This window comes from Cervus canadensis, chromosome 11 (assembly GCF_019320065.1).
Source record: "Cervus canadensis isolate Bull #8, Minnesota chromosome 11, ASM1932006v1, whole genome shotgun sequence".
Classification (NCBI taxonomy): Eukaryota; Metazoa; Chordata; class Mammalia; order Artiodactyla; family Cervidae; genus Cervus; species Cervus canadensis.
Window position 1 is genome coordinate 44,969,617 of NC_057396.1, and position 26,529 is coordinate 44,996,145.

Consider the following 26,529-nt stretch of genomic DNA (forward strand, 5'->3'; position numbering starts at 1 on the left):
TTGACTTGTTTATAAAAATCCAGTCAGTTCTCATAAAAATGGCCTCACAGGATGACAACTTTGCTAATTTTTTAAAATCTTCCTTAAAATTCAGAGACAACCCACTTATACATGGTATTCATCATTCAAAGATTATAACATGACAGTTTCTGAGGGCACAAAATATCCTATGTCTCTATTAGGAAGTGAGGAGCAGTGTTTTACCTACATTCAAAGGGCTGGAAAATACTAGAGGTGTGTCTGCTTTTCAGGTGTCCTGGAGTTTAAAGAAATTCTGGGCTGCATAATATTCACATTGTGACACACTTCATTTTATTATGATAACAAACACATTCACTTCTTAAGTGCACTTTAATTTTTGACGAATTCCACTGGGTTTACATTTTCCAGTGTAACTCATCTCTCTAGTTAGTATGCAGATAATAGAAAAACATGGTTTGATTTCACTTTTTTGACAGATTTTCAGGTAGCAAACCAAGTGAGTTCCTCTTGAGTTTAATTTTGTATGATTCTAGGTTTTTAGTTGGATGAAATCTTAGAGGCAATTTTTGAATCCTATCTAATTTGCTTGCTTTTACATGAAAATGATACTCTCAGGAGGCTGTCAGTTTCCTCTATAACAATTTTGAGTTTTTTAACAGACTGGTAATGACTATCTCAAACAAGAAACATATTCTTTTTTTTTTTTTTTTTTTCATTAAGCAGGCAACATTACAATGTATTTCAGTCAGTGTTTTTAAAAAAATAATTGACACGCCAGATGGAAGGAAATCTCTGCCTCCTCTCTGAGAAATCTTCAGTCAGCAGGCTGGCTGTCATAACCAGTGTTTTATCCCTGAGGCTCAGAACTTTCTGGGTTGAAACATCTTCAGAATGCATACTCGAATTTCTTTGATTTTGACAGTGTAAACAATTGGGTTGAGCATTGGAGGTACAAGAAAGTGCAAATAGGAGAGAAGCATGTATACCTGAGCTGGTAGCTTCTTTTTCCCAAAGCGAAGGATCATGGACAGGCTGACCTGTGGGGTATAAAATAATAGTACAACACAAATGTGGGAAATGCAAGTATTGAGGGCTTTGAGTCTCTCAGCATTTGAAGCAATACTCAATACTGTCTTCAAAATCATCACATAGGAGAGGAGAATGAGGACCGCATCCACCCCCAATGTGGAGAGCATCACAAAGAGCCCAAGGCCACTGTTCACAACTGTGCTGGAACTGGCCAGCCTCAGAACATCAGGGTGAACACAGTAGGAATGTGACAGTGCATTCACAGGTTGGAATTGCAGTCTTCCAAGGAGAACAGGCAGGGGCAGGTGGAGGGCAGCACTACGGGTCACACTGGCCAGCCCAATGGCCCCGATGCGCTTGGTTGTCAGGATGGTGGCATAGCGTAAGGGCGCTTGGATAGCCACACAGCGGTCAAAAGCCATGGCCAACAGCACAGCAGATTCAATTACTGAACATGTGTGGATGAAGAAAAGTTGCACAAAGCAGGTTGCAGCTCCCACCTTCCTCTGGCCCAGGAGATAAACAGCTGCCATGGAAGGCAGTGTGGAAACTGCGAGCCCCAGGTCAGCCAGTGAGAGCATGGAGAGGAAGAGGTACATGGAAGTGTGGAGGCTGGGAACAGACTTGACAATGTGCAGGATGGTGGTGTTGCCCAGCAGAGAGAGAACATAGATGATGCAGACAGGAATCGCTGTCCAGCAATGAGCAGTCTCCAGTCCCGGGAAATCCATCAGTATGAAGAAGAAACTGCTGGCGTTATTGTTGATAGGAATTGCCATAACTCTGAGAGATTTTTGCCCTTTGATGACCAGGCAAAAATGATTACAGCTTGCCTGGGTAGTTCTGATTCATTCATATTCACCAGATCTTGCAGCTTTGGATTTCCATTTATTTTGATCTTTACAAAATTCTCAGTGTGAAGAAAAAAAAATAATAATAATTTCAATTCCCAGAAAAACTAGAAAAGGCACCTGGGACAGCTCTTTACTCAAAAAGATAAAAACTTTTGGGAACATGGAATTATCAAGTTGCCTGAAAAATGGCAAAAGGTAGTAGAACAAAATAGTAAATACATTGTTCAATAAAGTTTTTTGTGAAAATGAAAAATGTGTCTTTTTACTTAAAATCTGAAGGAAATTTTTGACCAACCCAATGTAATAAAATGTCACAAATCAATAATTAGAAAATAAATACCGTAAAATGGCCAAAAGGAAAAAAAAAACAAAACAGTTTATCAAAGAAAAGGTTTACCTGCAGAACAAGCCCTAAGCTGGCCATATCCTGATTCTAACAAGATGCTGATTTTTTTTTCTGACTCAATGGAATAAAACCTTAAGTCATGCAGCCATAGGATAAGCAAGAGGAGAAAATTTTGACCTCAAACAACACTTGGAACCAAAGTTTCTTCTGCAAGGAGTCAAAGAACTGGGACATGGCCTGAATATGAACACTGAAACCCTTCCAGCAGCAAAGGGTCCATTGTCCAGGAAGATTCTGTGCCAAAGTCCCTTTACCACACCTTACCATAAACGAAAGGTCCCAAAGCCCTTCAGTCAGAACTTGTCCAGCCAATACTTCTGCATACCAATCCTCCTCCTCTAAATCATGAAAGTTTGACTGAACCTCTGATGGAATCTTGTCTCATGTCTGCCTTGGGGTTGACCTCTCAATAAAGTATTTTCTTCCCTCAACAGATAGTGCTGTAGTATTGGCTTCTATCAGCCCTTTGCTCAGTAGCAAAGGTACGAAGAGAAAATAAGATATGAAAAGGTACTCAATATTGTTAGTCATTAAGGAGATACAAATTAAAACTGATACTTTTTGCAGTGCTCAAATTTTACAGTGTATAAAGTCTCAAAAGAACTTAGAGCACCTCTCACACTTACATATCTATGATAAGAATGCAAAATGGTATGTCAGAAATAGTATCCTTACTCATTGGTATTTAGCCAACTAAAATCAAATCATGTTCATTGATACACCTGTTACTCAAATATTCATAATTGTCCCAAACTCAAAGCAATGCAAATGTCTATCAAATGGTGAATGAATAAACAAATCATTTTGTAGCTAATATTGTGATGTTATTGGGTAGGAAAAAAAAATCCGTGAATTTCCTAAACGTGCAACAACATGGATGAATTTTAAGAGCATAACGCTAAGTGAAGAAATAAAAATAGAATAGCTATATACTGTAGAATTCCATTGTATGATATTCTGAAAACACTAAAGCTGTAGAGACAGAAACAAAAGAAGTGGTTTCCAAAGCCTAGAGTCTGTGGGGCAATGAGTTCCTCAAAACAGCACAGAGGGCATTTTTGGTGTGACTAAAATATACATTTGAACTTAATGATGTTTATGTGAAAGTGTACATATTTGTTAAGGGTCAGAATTGTGCACCTACAAATACTGAGATTTACTATATTTAATTTATACCTCAATAAACTGCTCTTGAAAAAGATAATAACTGTGAGTTTTATCATACGGTGTTCCACAGATAATCTTAAATGCAAATATTTTGTTACAATTGAGGCAGAATCAAGACAAGGGTATGAAGATATAAAACGATTGCGAGGTCGATTATGAAGGGGGTCCTGGTTTTGAAGTCTGGATTTAAGCATGCTCCCTAATCAAATACGTACATGGACTCATTTTTTGAAAAAATAATTGACATGCCTCTATTTTGTAATATAAAAGAAGACCTAGGCTTTCTTGGTGGTACAGTGGAAAGGAATCCTCCTGCCAATGCAGAGGACATGGGTTCGAGCCCTGCTCTGGGAAGATTCCGTATGCCTCAGAGCATCTAAGCTGGTATACTACAACTACTGAGTCCACAATCTAGAGAGCCCATGATCTGCAACTACGGAAGCACTCATGCTACAACTGCTGAAGGCCGTGTGCCTAGAGCCCATGCTCTGCAACAAGAGAAGGCATCTCAGTGAGAGACTCATGCACCACAACGAAGAGGGTAACCACTGCTCGCTGTAACCAGAGAAAATCTGCAAGCAGCAATGAAGGCCCAGCACAGCAAAAACTTAATTAATTACTTAAGTTTTTTTAAAAAGTAGACCTGAGCTAAGATGAACCATACTTTTTTAATCTTTTGAAATGCCTGGTCAGGCAATGTACAAAAGAAAATGCACAAATGTCCAACAATATATACAAAATTTCCTACCTTCACTAATAATCAATACAACAGTATAAATTAAGGGAATAACACTGTACTTTTTTCAGTCTAGCATGATAGAAAATTTAAGAGTTTGACAAATATGAAAGAAAGTAGACAAATATTTATACTTGTGTATATACTATATTTTAATACTTTTTAAAATTAACAATTTTGAAAGGAAAGTGGACAAAAATTGAGTTTATAAAATGGGTATACTTTGGTCCAGCAATTTAACTTGAACATTTTATCCCACAGAAACATACAACAAGTGCACAAAAATTATATGTACCAAGATGGCATAATTATTATATTGGTGAACTAGAAACAATTTAAAATTCAGGAAAATAGTTAATGCACTATATTTCTTTCCTGTTATGCAATATTTAGTATCTTTTTAAAACTCACAGGGACTTTTTTTTTATACTATCAGGAAATACATCTATGATAAGTTCTTGAGAGAAGAAAATACAAGGTTTGGAAGAATACAAATGATGTCCTGTACTAAATTACTTTAATATATTTTATTATCTACTCAGGAAAATAAATTTAGAGAGCTTTGTTTTGTTACTCCTGGGGAAAATAATTGGTGTTTTTGCCCCTAACTTACATGAAGCAATCCTGCATATTTTAAATTTTGACAATGTGCAAGTGCATATTTGTACAGAATACTTTTAGACAGTTATTATTTTTTATATTATTGAAGTATAGTTGATTTACAATGTTGTGTTAATTTCTGCTGAACAGCCAAGTGATTTAGTTATATATATATATACATATATATATATATATGCATACATTTTTTATATTTTTCCCATTATGGTTTATCACAGGATATTGATTATAGTTCCTTGTGCTATATGGTAGGATGTTATCATTTATCCATCTTATATATAATAATTTGTATCTGCTAATCCCAAAGTCCCCATCCTTCCCTCCCCCACCCCACCCCACTGGCAACCACAGGTCTATTCTCTGTGTCTGTGAGTCTGTTTCCATTTCTTAGATATATTCATTTGTGTCATGTTTAGATTTCATATATAAGTGATATCATGTGGTGTTTGCCTGTCTCTTTCTGACTTACTTTGCTTAGTATGATAATCTTTAGGTCTATCCATGTTGCTGCAAATGGTATTATTTTATTCTTTCTTAAGGTTGAGTAATATTCTGTGTGTGGGTGGGTATCACATCTCTATCCATCCATCAGTCAATGTACATTTAGGTAAATAGTGCTGCTATAAATGTAGGTGTACATGTATCTTTTCAAATTATAGTTTTGTCTGGGTATATACCCAAGAGTAGAATTGCTGGATCATATGGCACCTCTAGTTTCAGTTTTTTGAGGTGCCTCCATATTGTTTTCCAAAATGGCTGCACCAGTTTACATTCTCATCCACAGTGTAAGAGGGTTCCCTTTATACTCTCCTGCATTTCTGATTTGTAGGCTTTTTAATGCTGGCCACTCTGACTGGGGTGTGGTGGTATTTCATTTTAGTTTTGACTTGCACTTTAACAAATTACATTGATGAACATATTTTCATGTGCCTACTGACCACCTGTATGTCTTCTTCAGAGAGATGTCTGATTGGGTTTTTTGATTGGGTTGCTTGTTTTTTTGTTGTTGAATTGTATGAGCCATTTGTATATTTTGGGATTTAAGCCTTCGTTTGTCACATCATTTGCAAGTATTTTCTCCCAGTCCATAGGTTGTCTTTTCACTTTGTCTATGGTTTCCTTGCTGTGCGAAAGCTTGTAAGTTTGATTAGGTTCTGCTTGTTTATTTTCACTTGTATATCTACTGCCTTGGGAAACCGACCTAAGAAAACATCAGGACAATTTACGGCACAGAATGCTTTGTCTCTGTTCTTTTCTAGGAGCTTTATGGTGTCATGTCTTATATTTAAGTCTTTAATCCATTTTGAGTTTATTTCTGTGTATGATATGGCAATGTGTTCTAACTTCATTGCTTTATATGCAGCTGTGCAACTTCCCCAACACCACTTGCTGAAGAGACTGCCTTTTTCTCGTCGCATATTCTTTAGGCATTTATTATTTTATTTACTAAATAGCTTTCTGCTTCAGAAACAGTGAATATCATATAGTTCTATTTGTATGCTGTCATTCCAATTTGTTTTTCATACAATATAGAAAGAAATGGCTTCCCAATGGGTTCCAATTAAATGAGAGCTTTTGGTTTCTCCAGTACAGAAGGTGCTCTATGATGTATAATATTTATTACAGGCTCACTTGTTTCTCAAAGATCCCTTGGGGTGAAAATAAATTTAAGCCCCTGGCTCAGAAAGTTGGGAATTCCCAGGGCTTAAATTTTAGCAGAGGTTTAGGCCCTAGGAGACCCTCTCGTGATTTGTAAAGTGCCATTCGACAGCCCAGTACTAGACGTAAGGCTCTTCATACAGACATCCTTTGGGCTTCTGTGCCTTACAGGGAGTCCTGCCACCAGGCACACCCGAGAGTGAAAAAGTCATTCATTGCACAGTAAGTAAAGTCCTTCAGACATAAATAATATCAGCTACAATTGTAAACTTAAGGATGTCCATTCAAATAAATTAGTACAACAATAACCAGCTTTTCAGGATAAAGGGACCAACAGGAATGGCTAGTATTGATGAGTTAGGATGTGTGGGATTAAATTGTTTGGAGAATCCTTTGTTTGATAATCAGTACATTTTAAAGTTAAATGATTAATTTTATTTTTGTTTTCTCATAATTAATAATTACTGTAGTCATGACCAATTTAAAGGATATTTTTTAATGCTATGTGTGCATATATGTTTCCATGAGCTACATTTTTAGATTTCTAAATTTTAAGAACTGTGTTTCTTGTTTTGATATCTTTCCCTGAGTCCTGAGACCAGAGTCTCATAAATATAATTTGCAGACATGCATTAGATTTAACTAAATCAGCATGTTTTTTTTTAGGTGCTGAATCATGAAGAACAAAAATACTTTTGCAAATTTTGGAGGTTTTTCTTTGTCCTCTCCACCTGAACCCATGAAACAAAAGAAGTTTTGGTGTGGTTTTTTTTTTTTTTTCACTCTAAATTGAGCTTGTGCTCACTAGAAATATTTGTCATCTTTTTTTAAACAAGTTCCAAGATGTCTGAATGAGAATTTGTGCTTTAGAAAAATATTCAATATCAAACTTAATTTTCCAGATTAAAAAAATAAAGAATTGACCCAGGTGAAGAACTGTTCCACTAGTATTTTGAAACAGTAATAAAATTTGACAGCCACAATATTTTTTATCCAAGTTCTCTTTAAAGTCTCTGTAATTTCAATGATGTCATTCTTTCACATAAACAATGTATCTGGTTTTATCCCAACTGATGCTTCTTTAGACTTCATATATTCCAACTTATCAGAAAAACCTTCCTCTAGATTCCCAAGTTAAAATAGTTATATAGTGATCTAGATATAGATGTAAACTTGGTATGTAACTCTAAATCAGACCTTGACATACTACAATAACTTTCATGTAAACTTTGTTTTCCAATTGTGTTGGTATTATTACAAGCTCTTTTCTGTTCTATGTTTAATCTTTCTAAGTACCCATTAAAATAGGTATAATTACACATATTTTGACAAGTAATATTAGTTCTCAGAAAGATTGAATTACCCTCTGGATCATATGAGGAAAAAATGATAAAGCTAATTTTTAAATCATAATGGTTAAGTTTCTTCCATAATACTGCTTTATTTCTCACACGTTTGACTCTCTAATGTTTAGAACAGTACCTGACACAAGAGAGGCTTCTCATTAAAAACTGTATGATTGGTACAAGGAGGTATAATATAACATCACATGACAACATGACATAACAGAATATAAATTCAAAGGGAAAGCAGGCAAAATAGAATTTTCCTTTCAGAAGCTGTTATAAGGATGGGTTTAGAACCAAGTTTTTTCTTTGACCAAAATAAATAAACAAATTTAAAAAAATAGACAAAGCATGACTAAAAGCTGAAATCAAAATGATTATATTCTATTAACTGTTTGACGTTATGATAAAGCAAGAAGATTTTATGCTATTAACAAAGATATATGCATGACATATGTATGTGAATGAGTGTGTTTATGCATATGTTTATGTGTAAATGTAGGATATTTTTATAACAAGATGCATTATGTTATTTTAACCTGCTTCTACCAGGGCATTAGTCATTTTTACTTGTATAAGGTAGAATGCTTAAAATCAAAGTGGCATTTTTTAAAACTGTGTGTAAGAACTTGGTTTCTGGTTGGGCTTTGAAGAGAAAAATGAACACACACACATAAAACACTCAACATTCTTATATTATTTTGATATACAATGTTTTATATATATTAAGTACCTTACTTATAGAAATTCAAGTACTAGGATCTAGGAAACATGTTCTGGTTTCAGCACTGCAATGAGCATCAGATGTTCCTTAATTATTTTTTCTAAAAGTTTCCCACCTTTCTTCCTTCCCCCTCCCTTCCTTCCTTCCACCCTCTCTCCATTCTTTTCTTCTGTTTTGCTTTCCACCTGTATCACTGTCTTATTCTGCCATTCCTGCTGCCTCTGCTGCTTTTTTACTTTATCCAACACATGTTTAAGCTGCTATGTATTAAGCTGGAACATGGGCTTGATAAACTACAGTTTCTTACTAATTAGTATTTTCTTGTCAAATCAGCATGGGACTTTATTTTATAATGTTTACAATTTACTTACGCATGTATTTGTTTTGAACTGAATACTATTAAAGCTCAAAAACAAATGCTGACTAACTTTTAGGCAATATGCAGTGTGCTTTTGCTCTGTCTTATACAATTAATCCTCATAGCAACATTTAATATAGCATCTGTATTATAAATTTATTAAAAAGAAAGCTGGGAATTATTGAAATCAGACAACGTGCCTCAGTCATTTTATTAAGTCACTCATTTATAAAAAAAATTTATCATAGTACATAAAATATTTTCAGAAAAAAATCTCACTAGAGAAAGAGGCATGTGATCTCAAATACGTGCAGATTAGTGAGTAGGGCAGAAATATAAGAAATACTTTCTAGAAGACGCAGTATCTCAGATCAATTTTTCAGGACTAAATAGAAATTCACTGGGTATTTAAGAGAGAGAGAGGAGCAAGTGATCCAGCCAGAGGGCTTGTCTTGAGCAAAGGTATAAAGACACAGAATAATAATGCATAAGGCTAGGGCTCCCAGCACCTTCAGAATTATTGCGACAAAGTACAGAGCATAGGGATGTCATTAATTAGTAATGAACTTAGAGAACAATACACATCGGTTTTGTAAACATATTGTGCCTCATAATAAAGAAGCAAAGGAAATAAGTTAATTTTGTTGCTTATGGGAAAATACGTAAAAGGGTACAATGTAGTCTTGTTGACATTTTAGAAACTTACTATGAAAAGTGTAGGATGAATGTATTAAAGGAGAAATACTAGAGACAGAGCTTTCAGATAAGAAATTACTAGTTTGTTTAAGGTGAAGAACAATGTTAAGAGTTAATAACAGTAGCCTTCAGTTGAGACCTGGGTTCGATCCCTGGGTTGGGAAGATCCCCTGGAGAAGGAAATGGAAACCCACTCCAGTACTCTTGCCTGGAAAATTCCATGGATGGAGGAGCCCGGCAGGCTACAGTCCGTGGAGTCACAAAAAGTCAGACATGACTAAGCAACTTCACTTTCACTTTTTAAACAGCATTTATATCTGTCTTGTGCATGCTCAGTAATGTACGACTCTCTGTGACCTCATGGATTGGAGCCCATCAGGCTCCCTTGTCCAGCGGATTCTTCAGGCAAGAAAACTGGAGTGGGTTGCCCTGCCCTTATCCAGGGGATCTTCCCGACCCAGGGATCGAACCAACTCTCTTTAGTCTCTTGCATTTTGAAGCAGGTTCCTTACCATTTGTGCCACCTGGGAAGCCTATGTATAGATATATCTCTATGTATACATATATATGTATATAGGTCTATATGTATGAAGTGAAAAAAGTGAAAGTGTTACTCGCTTAGTCATGTCCAACTCTTTGTGACCCCATGGACTGGAGCTTGCCAGGCTCCTCTGTCTGTGGAATTCCTCAGGAAAGAATACTGAAGTAGGTTGCCGTTTCCCTCTCCAGGGACTCTTCCTGACCCAGGGATGGAAACTGGGTGTCCTACATTGCAAGACGATTCTTTTATAGTGTGAGGCATTTTTTTCAGTCATTTTCCATTAGAACCTTATGGACAGTAGATACTGATATCCTCATTACACAAAGAGGGAAGTAAGCACAGACAGATCAAAGCCAAAGACAAATTACTGGTTAGAATGGAGCCATTTATTGAACTCGACAGTCTGGCTCCTGACTTTGCTTTTCACAGCTACATTACCAACAGTAAAATAAACTGGCATTACATTTATGATAGTCTCATCAATCCTAGGACTTCCCAGGTGGCACAGTGGTAAAGAATCCACCTGTAATACAGGAGTCACAAGAGAGGTGGGTTTGATCCCTCCATTAGGAAGACCCCTGGAGAAGGAAATGGAAACTCACTCCAGTATTCTTGCCTGGAAAATTCCATGGATAGAAGAGCCTGATAGGCTACAGTCCATGAGGTCACAAAATGTCAGACATGACTGAGAACATAGTTCATCAATAATATTTTTTAATAAAATACATGAAAAAGTTGTATGGGTTGGAAAGGGTTAAATTAACTCTTATGTTTAGGGCATATATTTGAATTTCCTGTGAAGCAACTGGTTAGATATGTCTTTGTATCAGTTGAACACATGTTCAGAAAAGGTATCTGGATTGAGAGTGAAAATTTAAAAGTTAATTGGAGATTTTAGAATATTCAGATTGCTCAGAAGTTTTCCATGAACCATAAGAAAAAAAGCATAAATGTAAGCCAAAGAGTAACATAGAAATACTCTAAGTTTCTAAGGAAGAAAATAAATGTAGAGAATTAGAGCCCTTTGAAATGGAGAAAAAATGAAAGTCACTGCTCACAACAATGGATAGAGTTAATTTGTTTTTCTATGTATTATGTGGACCACTTCAGTTGAGTTCAGTCACTCAGTCATGTCCAACTCTTTGCAACCCCATGAATCACAGCACGCCAGGCCTCCCTGTCCATCACCAACTCCTGGAGTCTACCGAAACCCATGTCCATCAAGTCAGTGATGTCATCAAGCCATCTCATCCTCTTTCATCCCCTTCTCCTCCTGCCCCCAATCCTTCCCAGCATTAGGGTCTTTTCCAATGAGTCAACTCTTTCCATGAGGTGGCCAAAGTATTGGAGTTTCAGCTTCAACATCAGTCCTTCCAATGAATACCCAGGACTGATCTCCTTTAAGATGGACTGGTTGGATCTCCTTGCAGTCCAAGGGACTCTCAAGAGTCTTCTCCAACACCACAGTTCAAAAGCATCAATTCTTCGGTGCTCAACTTTCTTCACCGTCCTACTCTCACATCCATACATGACTACAGGAAAAACCATAGCCTTGACTAGACAGACCTTTGTTGGCAAAGTAATGTCTCTGCTTTTAAATATGCTACCTAGGTTGGACCATTTAGAGGGAATCAAATAGGTGAATGTATAAAATAAAATAGCCTGATACCCATCTCAGATATTAATCAATTTCTAGTAGTAGAGATCAAGTTATTTCACAAACTACAGTGACATTTCCTTTTTGAATGACTGAAAGGAAAGAATTAGGGAAGATATCCCTAATGAGATGCATTTTAATGAACTACAATTTGATGAGTTTTAAATAACATGCAAAAAATCATGTGATTAGTACATCAACCATGATATGGAACATTTTGATCTTCCAAAAAGTCATTTCCTGCCTGTTTGTACTCAGTCTCTTTATACTCCTTTTCATCTCTGAAATCTCTGATCAACTATCACTGATTTTGGCTTTTCTAAAATTTCATACAAATGAGATGATACAGTATGTGGTGTTTTGTATTTGCCTTCTTTCAGAGAGCACAAATGACCCATTCAAGCTATTGCCTCTATCAGGAATTATTTCCTTTTCAAATTAAAGCTTATGGATCTTTGCAATTTGTTCATCCATTCAACACTGGGTGTATGTTTGGTTTCTTTCTTTCTTATTTTTTTTTTTTTTTTGCTATCATGAATAAAGCTTATTTGATTATGTACAAGTCTTTGTATGGATATGTGTTTTTGTTTTTCTTGGGCAAATTGCTGGGTTCTGTTAAATGTTTGATAAGCCTGCATGTGACTTTATGTGAAACTGCCAAGTTTATATCCAAAGAGGCTCTGTAACATTTGTATCCCTTCAAAATTCCAGTTGTTTCATATGCTCACCAACACAGTATTTTCAGGTGTTTTTAATTTTAGCCATTCTAATGGTATCTTATTGCACTTCTCATTTACATTTTCCAAATAAATAAGATGTTGAACATTTTTTCATGTGCTTAGTTACCATTCATAATATCAAGAGGAATATCATGAAGTTATATATATAAACTCAATTTTCAGTTCTTCATATCTTAATTTTGTAACTCTATGCATAAGTAATCAGTTTGCTTTTAATCAGATTTCCTGACACGCAATCTCTCTTTTATAGGGTGAGAAGCGTCTTGGACTTCAGTCTTATCTACACCTTTCCATGTGGTCATTTAATCACACTGCCTCTAATTCGCCCACCTTCTCCTTCGTTGGTATTCCTGGTCTGGAGGCTGCCCAAATATGGATCTCCATTCCCTTCTGTCTCCTGTACCTCCTAGCCCTTGTAGGAAATGCTCTTCTGCTTATCTTAGTTAAAGCAGAACAGAATCTTCATGAACCTCAGTTCTATTTCTTGGCCATGCTGGCCCTTACTGACCTAGGCCTTTCATTGTCTACAATGCCTAGTGTCTTGGCTATCTTCTGGTTCAATGTCCACTACATTGGCCTGGGCGCCTGCTTAACCCAAATGTTCTTCATCCACGCCCTCTCCTCAGTAGAATCAGGTGTCCTGGTAGCCATGGCTTTTGACCGCCTGGTAGCTGTCTGCGCTCCACTGAACTACACCAGGCTCCTGACCCACTCTACTGTCGCCTGCCTTGGTGGAGCTGCTGTCATACGCGGTGCCATCCTGGTGGGCCCTCTGCCTTTCCTCCTCAGGACCGTTCCTTTCTGTGGGGCCAATAGCCTCTCACACTCTTACTGCTACCTCCCTGATATGCTGAACCTGGCCTGTGGAGACGCCACTTTTAGTGGTGTCTATGGATTGGTCTTTGTACTCTTCACATTTGCAGTAGATATTGTCTTCATCTTAGCTTCGTACATGAAGATCTTGGCCACTGTCATAAAGCTGGAGAATCAAGACAGAAACTGGAAATCACTGCATACCTGTGCCTGTCACCTATGCACAGTATTTGTGTTTTATCTGCCCCTCATCAGCTTGGCGGTGCTGCATCGCTACACTCAGAACACTTCCCCAATTCTGTTTACCAGCATGAGTAATGCCTACCTCCTCATGACACCACTGCTCAACCCTCTTGTCTACAGTCTCAAATCCAGGCAGATCCAGGCTGCTCTGCGCAAGCAATTTTGGGTGCAACGTGTTATTGCTGGAGAATGAGATTTTTGTCTATAGCTGAAGAGACAGCCGATTTAAAAAGTGCTGTTCAGGATCTGCTATGTGCCAAATAGTATGCTAGGCACCATGAATTCAAAAATAAAAAGACTCAGGCCTTTCCCTCAAGCTAATCTAACTATGGAGGGAAAGAGAAGCAGAGGGTTTAATAAATGATCACAACTGATCATGAGTGATGCCTGTTTGGTAGTGGTAAGGAGAAAGGGCGATAGAAACTCAAGTTCAGTGTTTTTGCTGTATGAGTTGGATGAAATCATGTATTCCCAACTGCTAAATTGAAGTGTATGATGCTTGATTTTAAAAGATCAAAGAGGGGCTGATTTTACTGAGAAAACAAGGTTTCACCTGATTCTTAATTGCCCATGTTGTTTAAGTTGAAGCATTATACAATTTTAAATTGGCGATAGATTTATGACTATATGCTTAATATTTTTGACCATTTCTTAGGGTTGGAGTACTAGTTGATATCTCAATCTGATGGTTTTTAACAAAAAATAAAGGAGCTGTATGAAAACAAATAATATATAAGAATATGCTACTTCATTCTGAATTCATACTTTATTTGGATATTGTTTGGTGTCCCACTCCATACTGAGAATATACAGGGTTACATTTTGGCTTCTGAAACAAGGATGCAACTTCTTTCTCTAACTTTCCAAAAGGAAAAATTAATTATTCTCCTGGGTCAACTCTTGAGATTAGTCATAAACAAATGAAGACTTGTCTTGCTGAATTAGCTTAGGAAACAAATAAAAGACTTAATTGTCAGTGGCAATGAAAAAACATACAGTAGCTTTACAAGAATTTCAAACTAATTTATGGAAGTTCTAAGTAAATTTCAAAATGATCTCTAAAGTTATCAAAATATTTTTCATATTTGTCTAGCATATTTAGTAAGGCATCAGAGTCATACAGAAGGCAAAACTATAATATTCACATAGCTTCCATTCTATTAATGAAAATCATGGAACAGCAGCAGATCATGCACCTCAATATAATTAGTGAATTGGAGACTCGGTTTAAATTATGTAAATTTGGAGGAAAGTGAGCCAGTGAAGACTGGGTTTATTAGAAATTTCTGCCTGCAAGACTGAAAAGATCACGAAAAGAAAGACCATGGAAGCTTACCATCTATCTCAATTTCAAAAGCATTCATCTAGCTGAAATCTGTTATATATTAACAGAATAGAGGGAGTAAAATATATATAAATGTATAATCTTTGATCTTACTGAGAGGTCATTTGAGAAATATCATGAGTACCCTCAAAACATAAAATGAAATTCTGATTCTCAGTATGTTTCTACAAGTTTTAAAATTTAATTTAATATTTTTCTTTATTGAGTCTTTCCACTCAAAAGCATTTTAACTCTGACAGTCTTAAGTATGATGATAGGGAAATGGGGATCATTTTTCAACATTGTTCCATTTTTTGAAGACTGCAGATAAATTTCCCTTGAGGAACTCCTTACCTCTCTGTACAGCTTGAGTGACACCAATAATAACAACATTCTAATAAATCCCTCTCCTGACCTTTCAATCACAGAGATTAAAAACTGAAGAAAAAAATTCTTCCCCTTTACATAGTATGGAATAAAGAGTTTAAGATTACCATTTTTACTGGACAGTGGAAGGACACAAAACCATTTACAGGACATCTTCCCCAGCTATGTGATTATCTACATTAGGGGGAACAAATGAGTGTAAAACAAGATAAAAGCAGATATGAGGGATTGCTTCAGAAAGAAAAAGGGACATAATGACATTGAGTGCTAAAGCTTGGGTCCCTAAGATCCTTTAATTTAATATGTGCCCCATTCTGGTATCTCAGTTTACTTATAAATTGCTTTATGTGTAAGTTAAATGATTAAGCAATTAATGGTATGTTCTGTCTTAATGGCATGTTGTTGCCTTAAAGTATGACAATTTTATTCCCGAGTTGCCTCACTCACTATGTACTAATAATCTAAATGAGAGCATTTTGTCTCATTCATTTGTCTCCTAATGTATGGCATATAGTGGATGCCAAGAATAGCTATGTAAAAATACGAAATAAGGGGGAACATGAGAGAGTGTAAGAAACAAAGGACAGAAGGTGATAAGTAAAAACAGTTATACATGACTATTGAATCAATATATTCATGAATTAATGTCCACATAGCTAATTAAAAGTGAATGGAATAATAATATATGGATCTACTCTGTGATAGTTAATTTTCAAGCATCATTAGCATAAATAAATAACTTAGTGCCTATCTTTAATTTGAGGTGACAATATTGAGCAGATAAATATATGATATACACACGTATAAAACAGGCAACTTGGTCTGAATTCTTGTAAACATTTACAAATACATATGTTTTTATATTTCAACATATGAAACATATATTAAAATGAACCTCTAAATGTGTCTTTGAACTTCAGAGCAACTGTATTATTTGCTGGTCATCTTTGATATCACCATCTGAGCAATAAAGACTTTATTCTTTTATATTTATCTTTAAATCCTGGCTTGACCCTTGTCCTTATCATATTTTTAGCTTGTAATATAATGGTTTATAGTTATTGAACATTTATTATATCCCAGACATTGTGGCAAGCATATTAAATAAGTTATGTGTAGCATAGCACATTTCTTCTGGCAATGTTCTTAGAAGATAGATACCAGTATCAACTCCTTTCCCATTTAGGCACATTAATGGTCATTCACCATGTTCCCTGGATATATAGCAGTAAATTACAGAGTCCTGATTTTCCTTTAACTGATACATACCTATCCTCAAATTAATGTGAAATCCAATTTAATACAACCTGAAAAAATTAAGTATGATTACATAGATGGTAAATTTTAGGTACAGAAGCTTTGTTATATTTTTGCTTTAATCTCTTGTTGTATTTTTGTATCAGATGAAGTTTATATTAATGTGGTTTCAAGAAAAATCATAAAATAGATTTCAATAAAAAAATATAAAAATAAAGCCTCTTGTCTCCCATTTGGACTATTTCCCTTTATAATATCTCAAACCCACCAAAGATAATAACTCTCTGTATAATAATATGAATATCTTGCTTTTAACCAAATTTGAGCCATATAACTATATATGAGGGATTCTCACACAGAAAATATTTGTCAAACTGTTTGGATTGAAATGAGGCTCCAGGATAAGTGATGTGAACTTTAGGGATACATAAATTTAGAGAAACATAAGGTGAAGGTGAAGGAACCTTTAGAAATATATTCCTTGATCTAATATTTAAAACTAAAAGGGAATCTCCTACTTCCAAAAAGATTGTAGTAAAATTACAAAAAGTGTTAGTCACTCAGTTGTGTCTGACTGTGCGTGATCCCATGGACTGGAGCCTTCCAGGCTCCTCTGTCCATGGAATTCTCCAGGCAAGGATACTGGAGTGGGTTGCCATGCCCTTCTCCAAGGGATTTTCCTGATCCAGGGGTTGAACCTGGGTCTCCTGCTTTGCAGGCAGATTCTTTACTATTTTGAGTCACCTACGAAGCAAAATCACACAGAAATATACCAAAGGGAGGACTTCAACACACAAGAGATAAATGTCTATTCCTGTTTCTTTTTACAATATCCCTGACCTTTTGATCATTTACTCAAAATACTTCTAGTCTGTTCTATCTTGTCTTAAATTTAAACAGTCTATATAGTGCACTTCTAATCTGTTTTGTTTCCACACTATAAACCAATGGGTTAAGGACAGGTGTGAGGAAAAGGAAAATATTGGACAAGGTGATGTGGGGGAGAGGGGAGTGGTACCTGCCTATTCTGTGGATCAAGGCTAAGGCAATAAGTGGGACGTAGAAAATGAAGACAGTGAGAATGTGGGAGACACAAGTGTTGAGCACCTTAAGGCATGCTTCCCTGAAGCTATTCCCAGAAGTGTCGTCAAGACTAGAGCATAAGACAGAACAATAAACGTGGAGTCAACTCGAAAGGAGCAGAGTACCAAGACCAGCCCATAGATAACGTTCACACGAATAGACCCGCATGCCAGCTTCATCACATCAGGGTGGAAGCAGAATGAGTAGGATAGAACAATATTCCTACAGAAGGGAAGCTGTTGGAGCAGGATGGGCAAGGGCATCATCAGTGCTGCCCCTCGAGCCACAGCAGCCAGGCCCATCTGAGTAATGCGGGAGGGAGTCAGGACTATGGTGTAGCGTAGTGGGTTCCGTATGGCCATAAAACGGTCAAAAGCCATAGCCAGTGGCATGGCTGACTCCATGGAAGAGAAGGTGTGGATGAAGAACATCTGAGCCTGGCAACCATGGAACTCAATCTCTCGGTGGTTGAAAATAAAGACTTTAAGAACAGTGGGCAGTGTAGATGCTGACATGCCTATGTCAGTGGCGGCTAGCAAGGACAAGAATACATACTGAGGCTCATGAAGGCTGGGAGCCTTGTGTACTATGTGAATGATGATGCTGTTCCCCAGGATGGCGGTCACATACATGATGCTCAATGGGATGGAGATCCAGATATGAGATGCCTCCAGCCCTGGGATTCCTGACAGAAGGAAGAGGGGTGGTTGATGGGGGGTGCTGTTGAGCATAGACATGATGGTGAAACCTGAAAAAAGAGAGTATGTGTGGAAATTCAAACAGTAAGGTTAACTCAGTTTCATTCCATAGTTGAAGAGAGAATTTAGAGGCAGAGGAAGGTAATTTCTATTGCATGAAGAGAACATTGAATAGGGTTAAATTTAGTTTAGTTCAAAAAGCCTATGTAGTATTTTTAGGTCAGTCATAACTGTTTTTTGAGTATATTTGTTGATGCATTGGTAGCGTCTAAACACTGCCAGATGAACTATACCAAAGGATTTTAAACAGAAAGATCTCACAGAACAAATGAAGATTCACAAATCACATAATTAATTTAGTCACTTTAAAACATGCAATGGGGGACTTTCTTGGTGGTTCAGTGATTAAGACTTTGCCTTCTCACTCAGGAGGTGAAGGTTCAGTCCCTGGTCAAGGTGCTGGGATCCCCCATGCCTTGTGGCAAGACGCAAAACAAAACAAAAACAAAACAGAAGCAATACTGTAACAAATTCAATAAAGACTTAAAAAATAGTATGCATCAAAAAATTCTTTTATAAAATAAAATAAAACAAAACAATGTATTGGAAATGAGGGTACAGAAGGGGTTCATTAGCACATTTAAAACAGTGTACAAATGGGAAGGAAAGCCTGCAGTACCTGAATGCTGGATCATGCAGTATCCATATATCCTGTCTCTCTGCTGATGGCGTTAGAAAGACGAGGTGAGCTCTGAGCAAGGGAACCCCACAAGTGAAAACTCCTTGGAGCCAACACTCATGCTCACTCTATCAGGCACACGATAGCATCATGTACGCATGGCCACAGCTTTAATTTTTTACTTAAGGCTGTTTGACATGCGTAAATTCTGCCCATATTTCTTGGGCTGAGAACATGGGAGAACAGAGCAAAACCACAATCAATGTTATTAATGGGTGGTTGATTTAGGTGCTTATAACTGTCATTCTAGGCGTGGCTTTATCATATCTTCTGATTTTTTCCCCTTTTCTATCTAGAAATAACGTGTATGTTTCTATCATAAATTTCATATATTCTGTATTTAACATGTCCTAACATGACCTACCATATAGCCACTACCTATATTTACTATAACTTATTAGCGTTGCCTATGTTTTATAAGCTACTTGTTTGTTCTTCATAATAATACTTCACAAATACCATGCATCCTAGCTAAATCTCAAAAGGACTATATTATTCAATATCTATGCTTAATGCAGATCATAGCTTTCATCTACTTCATTGTCTTCTTTTCTATACTTGAATATTTTCCAATCATACAACAAATATTCATGACTGCTTCTGGGATATGAAAGTTCTTGCTTGAAAAGAGAGAGAGAAACAAATTGTGTAAACAAAAGAAACAATAAACAAGGATTGACATAGATAAAACCAATAAAAGAGAAATAAACTGGTAACTGTTTGTGACCAAAACTCTTTCAAATAAGTACAATGAGAGACAGAACAATAGAAAACTGAGTAACACAGATATTTGTTGAGCACTTAATTTTGCCATAAAATTTGATAGAATCTCTAGGTGATAGAGATGATATGCAACTTATGATCCCTTCTCTAAAGTTCCTTGCAGAGTATGACACACTTGGTGGAAGAAGCATCTATTCAAAACTAGGAACAAATAAAGACATTATAAAGTGATCTCTCACTATGTTATTTACAGATATTTATTCAGTATTTTTTCCTCCAACATTATTTTATTTGATGACTTGACTTCAACAGAGAAGAAGCCAGGTTTATTGTGTCAAAGCCAAAATAAAACGAAAACAGAGGAAAGTAAAAACTAAAATCTTCTTAATAAACTGTGTGTGCTTAGCCACTCAAGTCATGTCCGACTCTTTGTGACCTCATGAACAGTAGCTCACCAGGCTCCTCTGTCAATGGGATTCTCAAGGCAAGAATTATGGAGTGGGTTGTCATTTCCTTCTCTATAACAGACTTAGAGGGGTAAACAAATTCCCAAGGTCACATGACTTTAAGTCAGTCAGTATTAGAACCTAAATTTTCTGTCCTACTACTCTGTTCCTTCAATAATACCCTTGTTAAGTTATAAAAAATAAATACACAGATAGTAGGCATACAATGGCAGTGTACTAAATGAGGAGTTATAGAGTCATAGCAGAATTTAAGGAGAGAACCAAATATGAACTCATATTTGGGTGATGAAAAATTTTAATTAGAACAAGTCATTTGTTCTAGGCTGACTAATTCCACGCTGACTCACTTGTAAGAACAAAGGTATAGATTGATGTGGTGTGGTCGTGCTCTCCCTGGCCGGGCCTAAGCCGGGCCGGACGAGGGACGGGCATTCCCAGTGAACGTGTCCGCTCTTCTCGGTCTGTCCGCGGGACCCTTCGCCTGTCTTTCCCCCTTGCCCCTCGGGGAGGGTGAGGAAGGCAGGGGTTGGGGTGTGGCCTCCGGCCCTGACTTTCGGCCTCCCGTCCCCCGCCTTGGGGTGTCTAGTGGGGGCCGTTGGGCTTTGGACACAGCAGATGCGCTTGCTTCGCCTTCCTGGCGTGTGCCCCGCGAGCGGCCCTCCCCGCGGTGGGGAGGGCTGTGCCGCTGCCACGCCGCGCGCCCCGCATGGGTGTGTGAGCGTACCTCGTTGGACCCTCGGTGGTGCCCCTGGAGTGCTCCAGGTCGTCCCTCAGGTGCCCGAGGCCAGCGGTGGTGTCGTTTTCCCCTAACCCTGTGTCCTCCTCGGGTCCCCGCCACGGTGGTGTGCGTGTGTCCCGTGGGGGGGTCGAGGCGGTAAGAGAAGCATTGTGTGCTCCCCTCGTCGTGGCGGCTGACGGATGAGGCCTTGCAGGGGGCCCTGACTGCGCACACGCTCCTGTGTGGTGGTCCGCTTACCTACACCGCAGACCCCTCCCGCCCAGTTGAGGACTGGCGGCTCCTGGTGTGCCTCCTTGGGCCCGAAGGAGAGACGATCGGGTGAGGGACGGTGCGCCCTCGGTGAGAAAGCCTTCCCTAGCGATTCGAGAGGGAAAAAAAAAAAAAAAAAGAAAAAAAAAAAAAAAGAACAAAGGTATAGACAAAAACAAAAATGAATAAACAAAAGATAGCAAAGGTATGGACATCAGAATAAGACATATTAGGGCAGGGCACAAGTAATATGCTTCTGAATGAAATGCAGAGTTGAAAAAGAAAGGAAAATAAAATAAGATATAATAGGTAGTATGGAGTCTTGTTAGAAACCATAATGTCAGGGGTAAAGAGGATGTGGTATAATTAGGGTTTTACTGAGTATCAGAATATAAAATCATCAGTGCTAAAGACAGCTTGGAATTACTACAAACTTTTTGGCTACTTTTATATACATTGAGAGGTCAAGTGGTTAGAACCTACACAATTGTATTTGATCCACCAGAGAGAGACATAGACAAGGGCAGTTTTAAGTGGAGGCAAAACAAGCAACAAAAGCAAACAGGATTCAAATGACAAGATAAAAGGGAAGAAGTTCCCTGTCTCTCATTTTACACCAAGATTTTGAGCCTGGTTTCTGGGCTTAGAAAATGACATGAAAGTACATTTTAGACAGTTCATAACAAGAACTAAACTTTTTCAGAGAGAGGGTTCTGATAAAAAAAATTCCATTTTAAAAACATTTTATCAGTCATTTATTTTCTAGCATTATCTTTAATTCCTTGTTGAGAGTTAGAAGGACTGGACTGGGCAGAGGTAGAACTTGGTTATGGAAAAGGGGTCATCACTCACACAGAGGTCATAGCTATTGTCATGGAGAGGAAATTTCCCTGCTTGATTTCTGAGTTCTTTTGGCTGCTCTAATAATTAAATGGTGACAAGTCAGATTAACAAGAAAAAAATTCATTTAGTGTGTATAGAGGTCTAGTAGATATGGAACATAAGAAGTGACCATGGTAGACAGCTTTTATACTTTTTATTTATTTTTTGTTTTTTTCCCATATATTTTTATTAGTTGGAGGCTAATTACTTTACAATATTGTAGTGGGTTTTGCCATACATTGACATGAATCAGCCATGGATTTACATGTGTTCCCCATCCTGAACCCCCCTCCCACCTCCCTCCCCACCCCATCCCTCTGGGTCTTCCCAGTGCACCAGGCCCAAGCACTTGTCTCATGCATCCAAACTGGGCTGGCGATCTGTTTCACCCTTGATAATATACATGTTTCGATGCTGTTCTCTTCAATCATCCCACCCTCGCCTTCTCCCACAGAGTCCAAAAGTCTGTTCTGTACATCTGTGTCTCTTTTTCTGTTTGCATATAGGGTTATCATTACCATCTTTCTAAATTCCATATATATGTGTTAGTATACTGTATTGGTCTTTATCTTTCTGGTTTACTTCACTCTGTATAATGGGCTCCAGTTTCATCCATCTCATTAGAACTGATTCAAATGAATTCTTTTTAATGGCTTAGTAATATTCCATGGTGTATATGTACCACAACTTCCTTATCCATTCGTCTGCTGATGGACATGTAGGTTGCTTCCATGTCCTGGCTGTTATAAACAGTGCTGCGATGAACATTGGGGTGCACGTGGTCTCTTTCAGATCTGGTTTCCTCAGTGTGTATGCCCAGAAGTGGCTTTTATACTTTAAACAAAGAAACAGTACCTATGAGAGGAATTGACAGAGCAAAGAAATTTAGCCTTCACTGCTTAATTAGTGAAGAATCTAAACAGAGTTTGGGCTTGGGATGGTAAATTAGTAAAGAAGTGAAAAGTTTTGTTAACATAGTCTTCTCACCCTGAATCCCAATCTCTGGGGATAGAATACCTCTCTTGGTGAGGGAAAGGCACCTTTCACATCAGAGACTTTCCTGCTTTTGGGGGCAGATAGAAAGGTTTTCTTACATTGGCTGTTTCTCAAGTAACTTTCATTCAAAATAATCAATATGCCATTCTGCCATATTTTGGGAAGGCCTGCCCTGAGAGCTAGCACTAAAATTAGCATTGAGTGAAGTCTATAATGGAAAGGCTAGTCAAGAGAATTAGGGCTAAAAATGCTTAGTAGATGTAGTTTTCAGGAATTTGGAGAAGGAAAAAGAGCAATAGTAATCAACTGTTTCTATTATGAAATAATAGTAGTAAGTTAAGATTAAAAGAGAACTGAATAACAGCTCTCCTAGGAATCAAAAACCAAAAGGGTTTCAGTTGTTATTGAAGGAAAATATTCTATAATTGAAGCTGAAGAACTGAGAAACTCTCAGTATTGTAGCTGATGGTTAGAAAGATTGTTGGTAAAAGTGGTTTTAGACTAGAGCACTAGGAATCAGGTATGAGAGGTGGTGTCTAGGAGTTAATGGGTAGTGCAAAACTGGTGGTGGAAAATTATAAATTATAAAGTATAAGTTACAACAAAAACAGTACTAGATTTTTGTAAGATCAGTTCAGTTCAGTCTCTCTGTTGTGTCTGACTCTTTGCGACCCCATGGACTGCAGCGCGCAAGGCTTCCCTGTCCATCACAAATTCCCATCCAGCCATCTCATCCTCTGTCTTCCCCTTCTCTTGCCTTCAATCTTTCCCAGCATCAGGGTCTTTTCCAATGAGTCAGTTTTGCAAGATAGCAGGGATAAAAAAGACAATTTGGTATAGGGTTTAAGAGCTTAAGCTCTAGAATCAGAAATCTCCAAATCAGACTCCTGCTCCCACCACGCCTATAATATATTAGATTTGTGATCTTGGTTAGCAGCTTCACCATTTGGTTCCTCAGTAAAATGAACCAGAGGGAACCTATCACATTGCCACTAAAGTAAGGCTTTAAGCTAAGCAGTTAAGCAAAGAGGGCACTGTTGGAAGCTGAGAGCTGTAAGAAAGAAGGAAGGTGGATAGGGCTTAGGAAGAAAGCGGGGGATTTGGAAAGCAAGGACATCTTCCTTTCAAAGCCCTAGTTTTGTAAAGTTCTCCCACTGTAGAACACAAAAGAACAACTGCACTGTTAAATCACAACTCTGTCATTTGTCATGCTGTGCAATACACACATAGGAGGGCTTGCTTTTTCTCCTAAAGTTTCAGAAAATATACAGGGTATCATATAATTTCCCTTGGGGAACCTGAAAAAAACAAGACGCTTTGATACAGAATCTCAATTTTTCTAGGTCATCTTAGAGTTGTGGAGCATTGGTCTAATCTGAACTAGACCTGGGTCAGGAAGACAAGAAGGACTTCATTGTTGTTGGCTGTGGCAGAAGGCCTCCATGGACCCAGTGCAAGGAGCAATAAGACTAACCTACAGAGTAACTCTCATCCTATATGTTATCCTCAAATATCCCTACACAATAAAGAATGTGAGAGTCTATCTCCCTTTCACAATAGAGGGTAGATAGTACTATCATAAACCATTTATGTTACAGTTAATATTTAGATAACTTAGTATCAATAAAATGATTTAACTCAGTTCCTTCCATGGTAGAGAATTAACGCTGGGAAAAGTAATATTTGAGAGAAGGAAACAGTGAATAATGGGAGCTGGTGGAAATGGAGATGTTAAAAAAATAGAAATGATATCAGCTTCAAAGCAGTACTTCAGAATGTGGAAAGACGTGAAAAACAAAGTCTAACATGATAATCATGAGAGGAAGCAATTTAAGGGCACAAGAAATATTAATGGTTCATTGACCTTAAATTCAGCCACTATGAGAACGATTTTCCTTTCAGCTTTAACCAGCCTTTTCCTGTGAACTTCCTCTGAGTTGTAATAACTTACTGATTTCAGGTCTTCATACTTCAAGTTTAGTCAGAAAAGTCTTAGGTCACATTTGTGGCCACGGCACCTATGACAAGGAAGTTGAACTCTGGACAGTGGTTGGAGCATTTATTCACATGCTATAGTATTTTGGCACTGCTGTATATGTTCTACTTGGAAAAGCTTAGTTAAAAAGCCACCTGGCTCTTCCAAATCCCTTGAGGATTGTCCAGGTCTTACAATGACTTAGGAGACCATAGAATTCCTCAGAGGATAAGGTTGAGGAACTAAAAGTGAAAACAAAAATCAGGCCAGAAAAAAATATTCTTTCATTTTCTTTATACAGAGAAAACAGTTTCAGCGTGCAAACATTTCTTTGAAAAGATAATGGAAGTAGCTAGATCACAAAAAGATTTAGTGTTGTGTCTGAGTGTGTGCATGTGTGTGTGAGTGTGTGCCTATTTGGATGGAATAGTATTAGGATAAGAGATTAGAACATCTTATTTTTAGTTAGAAATATGTTTTTCAAGCACCGTCTTTAAAAATGTCAATCTCAATTATACTCAATGTTAAAAACACTGTCATAACTTTGAGACAATGCAAGCTGAGCCAGATCAATTTTGACAAAAAATTTAAAGCATGCTAGTTAGTTTTCTTTTGGATAGACTAAAGAATTCAAAATTGTTGAAAGAAGATCCCCCCAAACAGACAAAAATAAACCAACTCAGTTATGATGAGTTTTTCTTAAGAGCCATACACACATAGAATGTTAGATTAAAACTGAACTGTAGATTCTCATATATTTCTAATTTTTAGATATGAGTATCTGTGGATGGATAAAGATGTGGTACATATATAAAGTGGAATATTACTCAGCCATTAAAATGAACGGAATAGAGTTTGTCACACTGAGTGAAGTAAATCAAAGTGAAATATCATATCTAAATACAGAATCTAGAAAGAAATTATACAAATGAACTTATTTACAAAACAGAAACTGACTTAGGGAATGAATTTATGGTTATGTGGGTTGGGAAGGAGGGCAAAAGTATAGTTAGGGAGTTTGGCATCAACATGTACACACTGCTATATTTAAAATGGATAAACAACAAGTACCTATTGTATAGTACAAGGAACTCTGCTCAATATTATGTAATAACCAAATGGGAAAGGAATTTTTAAAAGAATGGATACATATACATGTATAAGTGAATCACTTTGCTGTACATCTAAAACTATCACAACATTTTTTTATCAACTATACTTTGGTGTAAAATGAGCAATGCAAAGAAATAGAGGAAAACATTAGAATGAGAAAGGCTAGAGATCTCTTCAAGAATATTAGAGATACCAAAGGAACATTTCATTCTAAGAAAGGCACAATAAGGGACGGAAATGGTATGGACCTAACAGAAGCAGAAAATACAAAGAAGAGGGGGCAAGAATACACAGAAACTATACAAAAAAAGATCTTAATTACCCCAAT

At 37.3% G+C, this 26,529-nt stretch overlaps 2 protein-coding genes and 1 pseudogene across 2 annotated transcripts; 1 reads left to right on the forward strand and 2 right to left on the reverse strand.

Annotated features, from left to right (window-relative positions):
* Positions 1-842: 842 nt before the first annotated feature.
* On the reverse strand, positions 843-1,790 carry LOC122449293 (olfactory receptor 51G1-like). The gene has a single exon (XM_043480823.1). The coding sequence runs from the start codon at positions 1,788-1,790 to the stop codon at positions 843-845; it is 948 nt and encodes a 315-aa protein (XP_043336758.1).
* An 11,015-nt stretch (positions 1,791-12,805) lies between these two features.
* On the forward strand, positions 12,806-13,762 carry LOC122449625 (olfactory receptor 51I1-like). The gene has a single exon (XM_043481452.1). The coding sequence runs from the start codon at positions 12,806-12,808 to the stop codon at positions 13,760-13,762; it is 957 nt and encodes a 318-aa protein (XP_043337387.1).
* A 3,651-nt stretch (positions 13,763-17,413) lies between these two features.
* Positions 17,414-18,357, reverse strand: LOC122449294 (annotated as a pseudogene).
* Between the last annotated feature and the right edge of the window lie 8,172 nt (positions 18,358-26,529).

Coding starts and splice junctions, on each gene's coding strand:
- LOC122449625 (XM_043481452.1), top strand. CDS start 12,806: ATGTGGTCATTTAATCACACTGCCTCTAATTCGCCCACCTTCTCCTTC.
- LOC122449293 (XM_043480823.1), bottom strand. CDS start 1,790: ATGGCAATTCCTATCAACAATAACGCCAGCAGTTTCTTCTTCATACTG.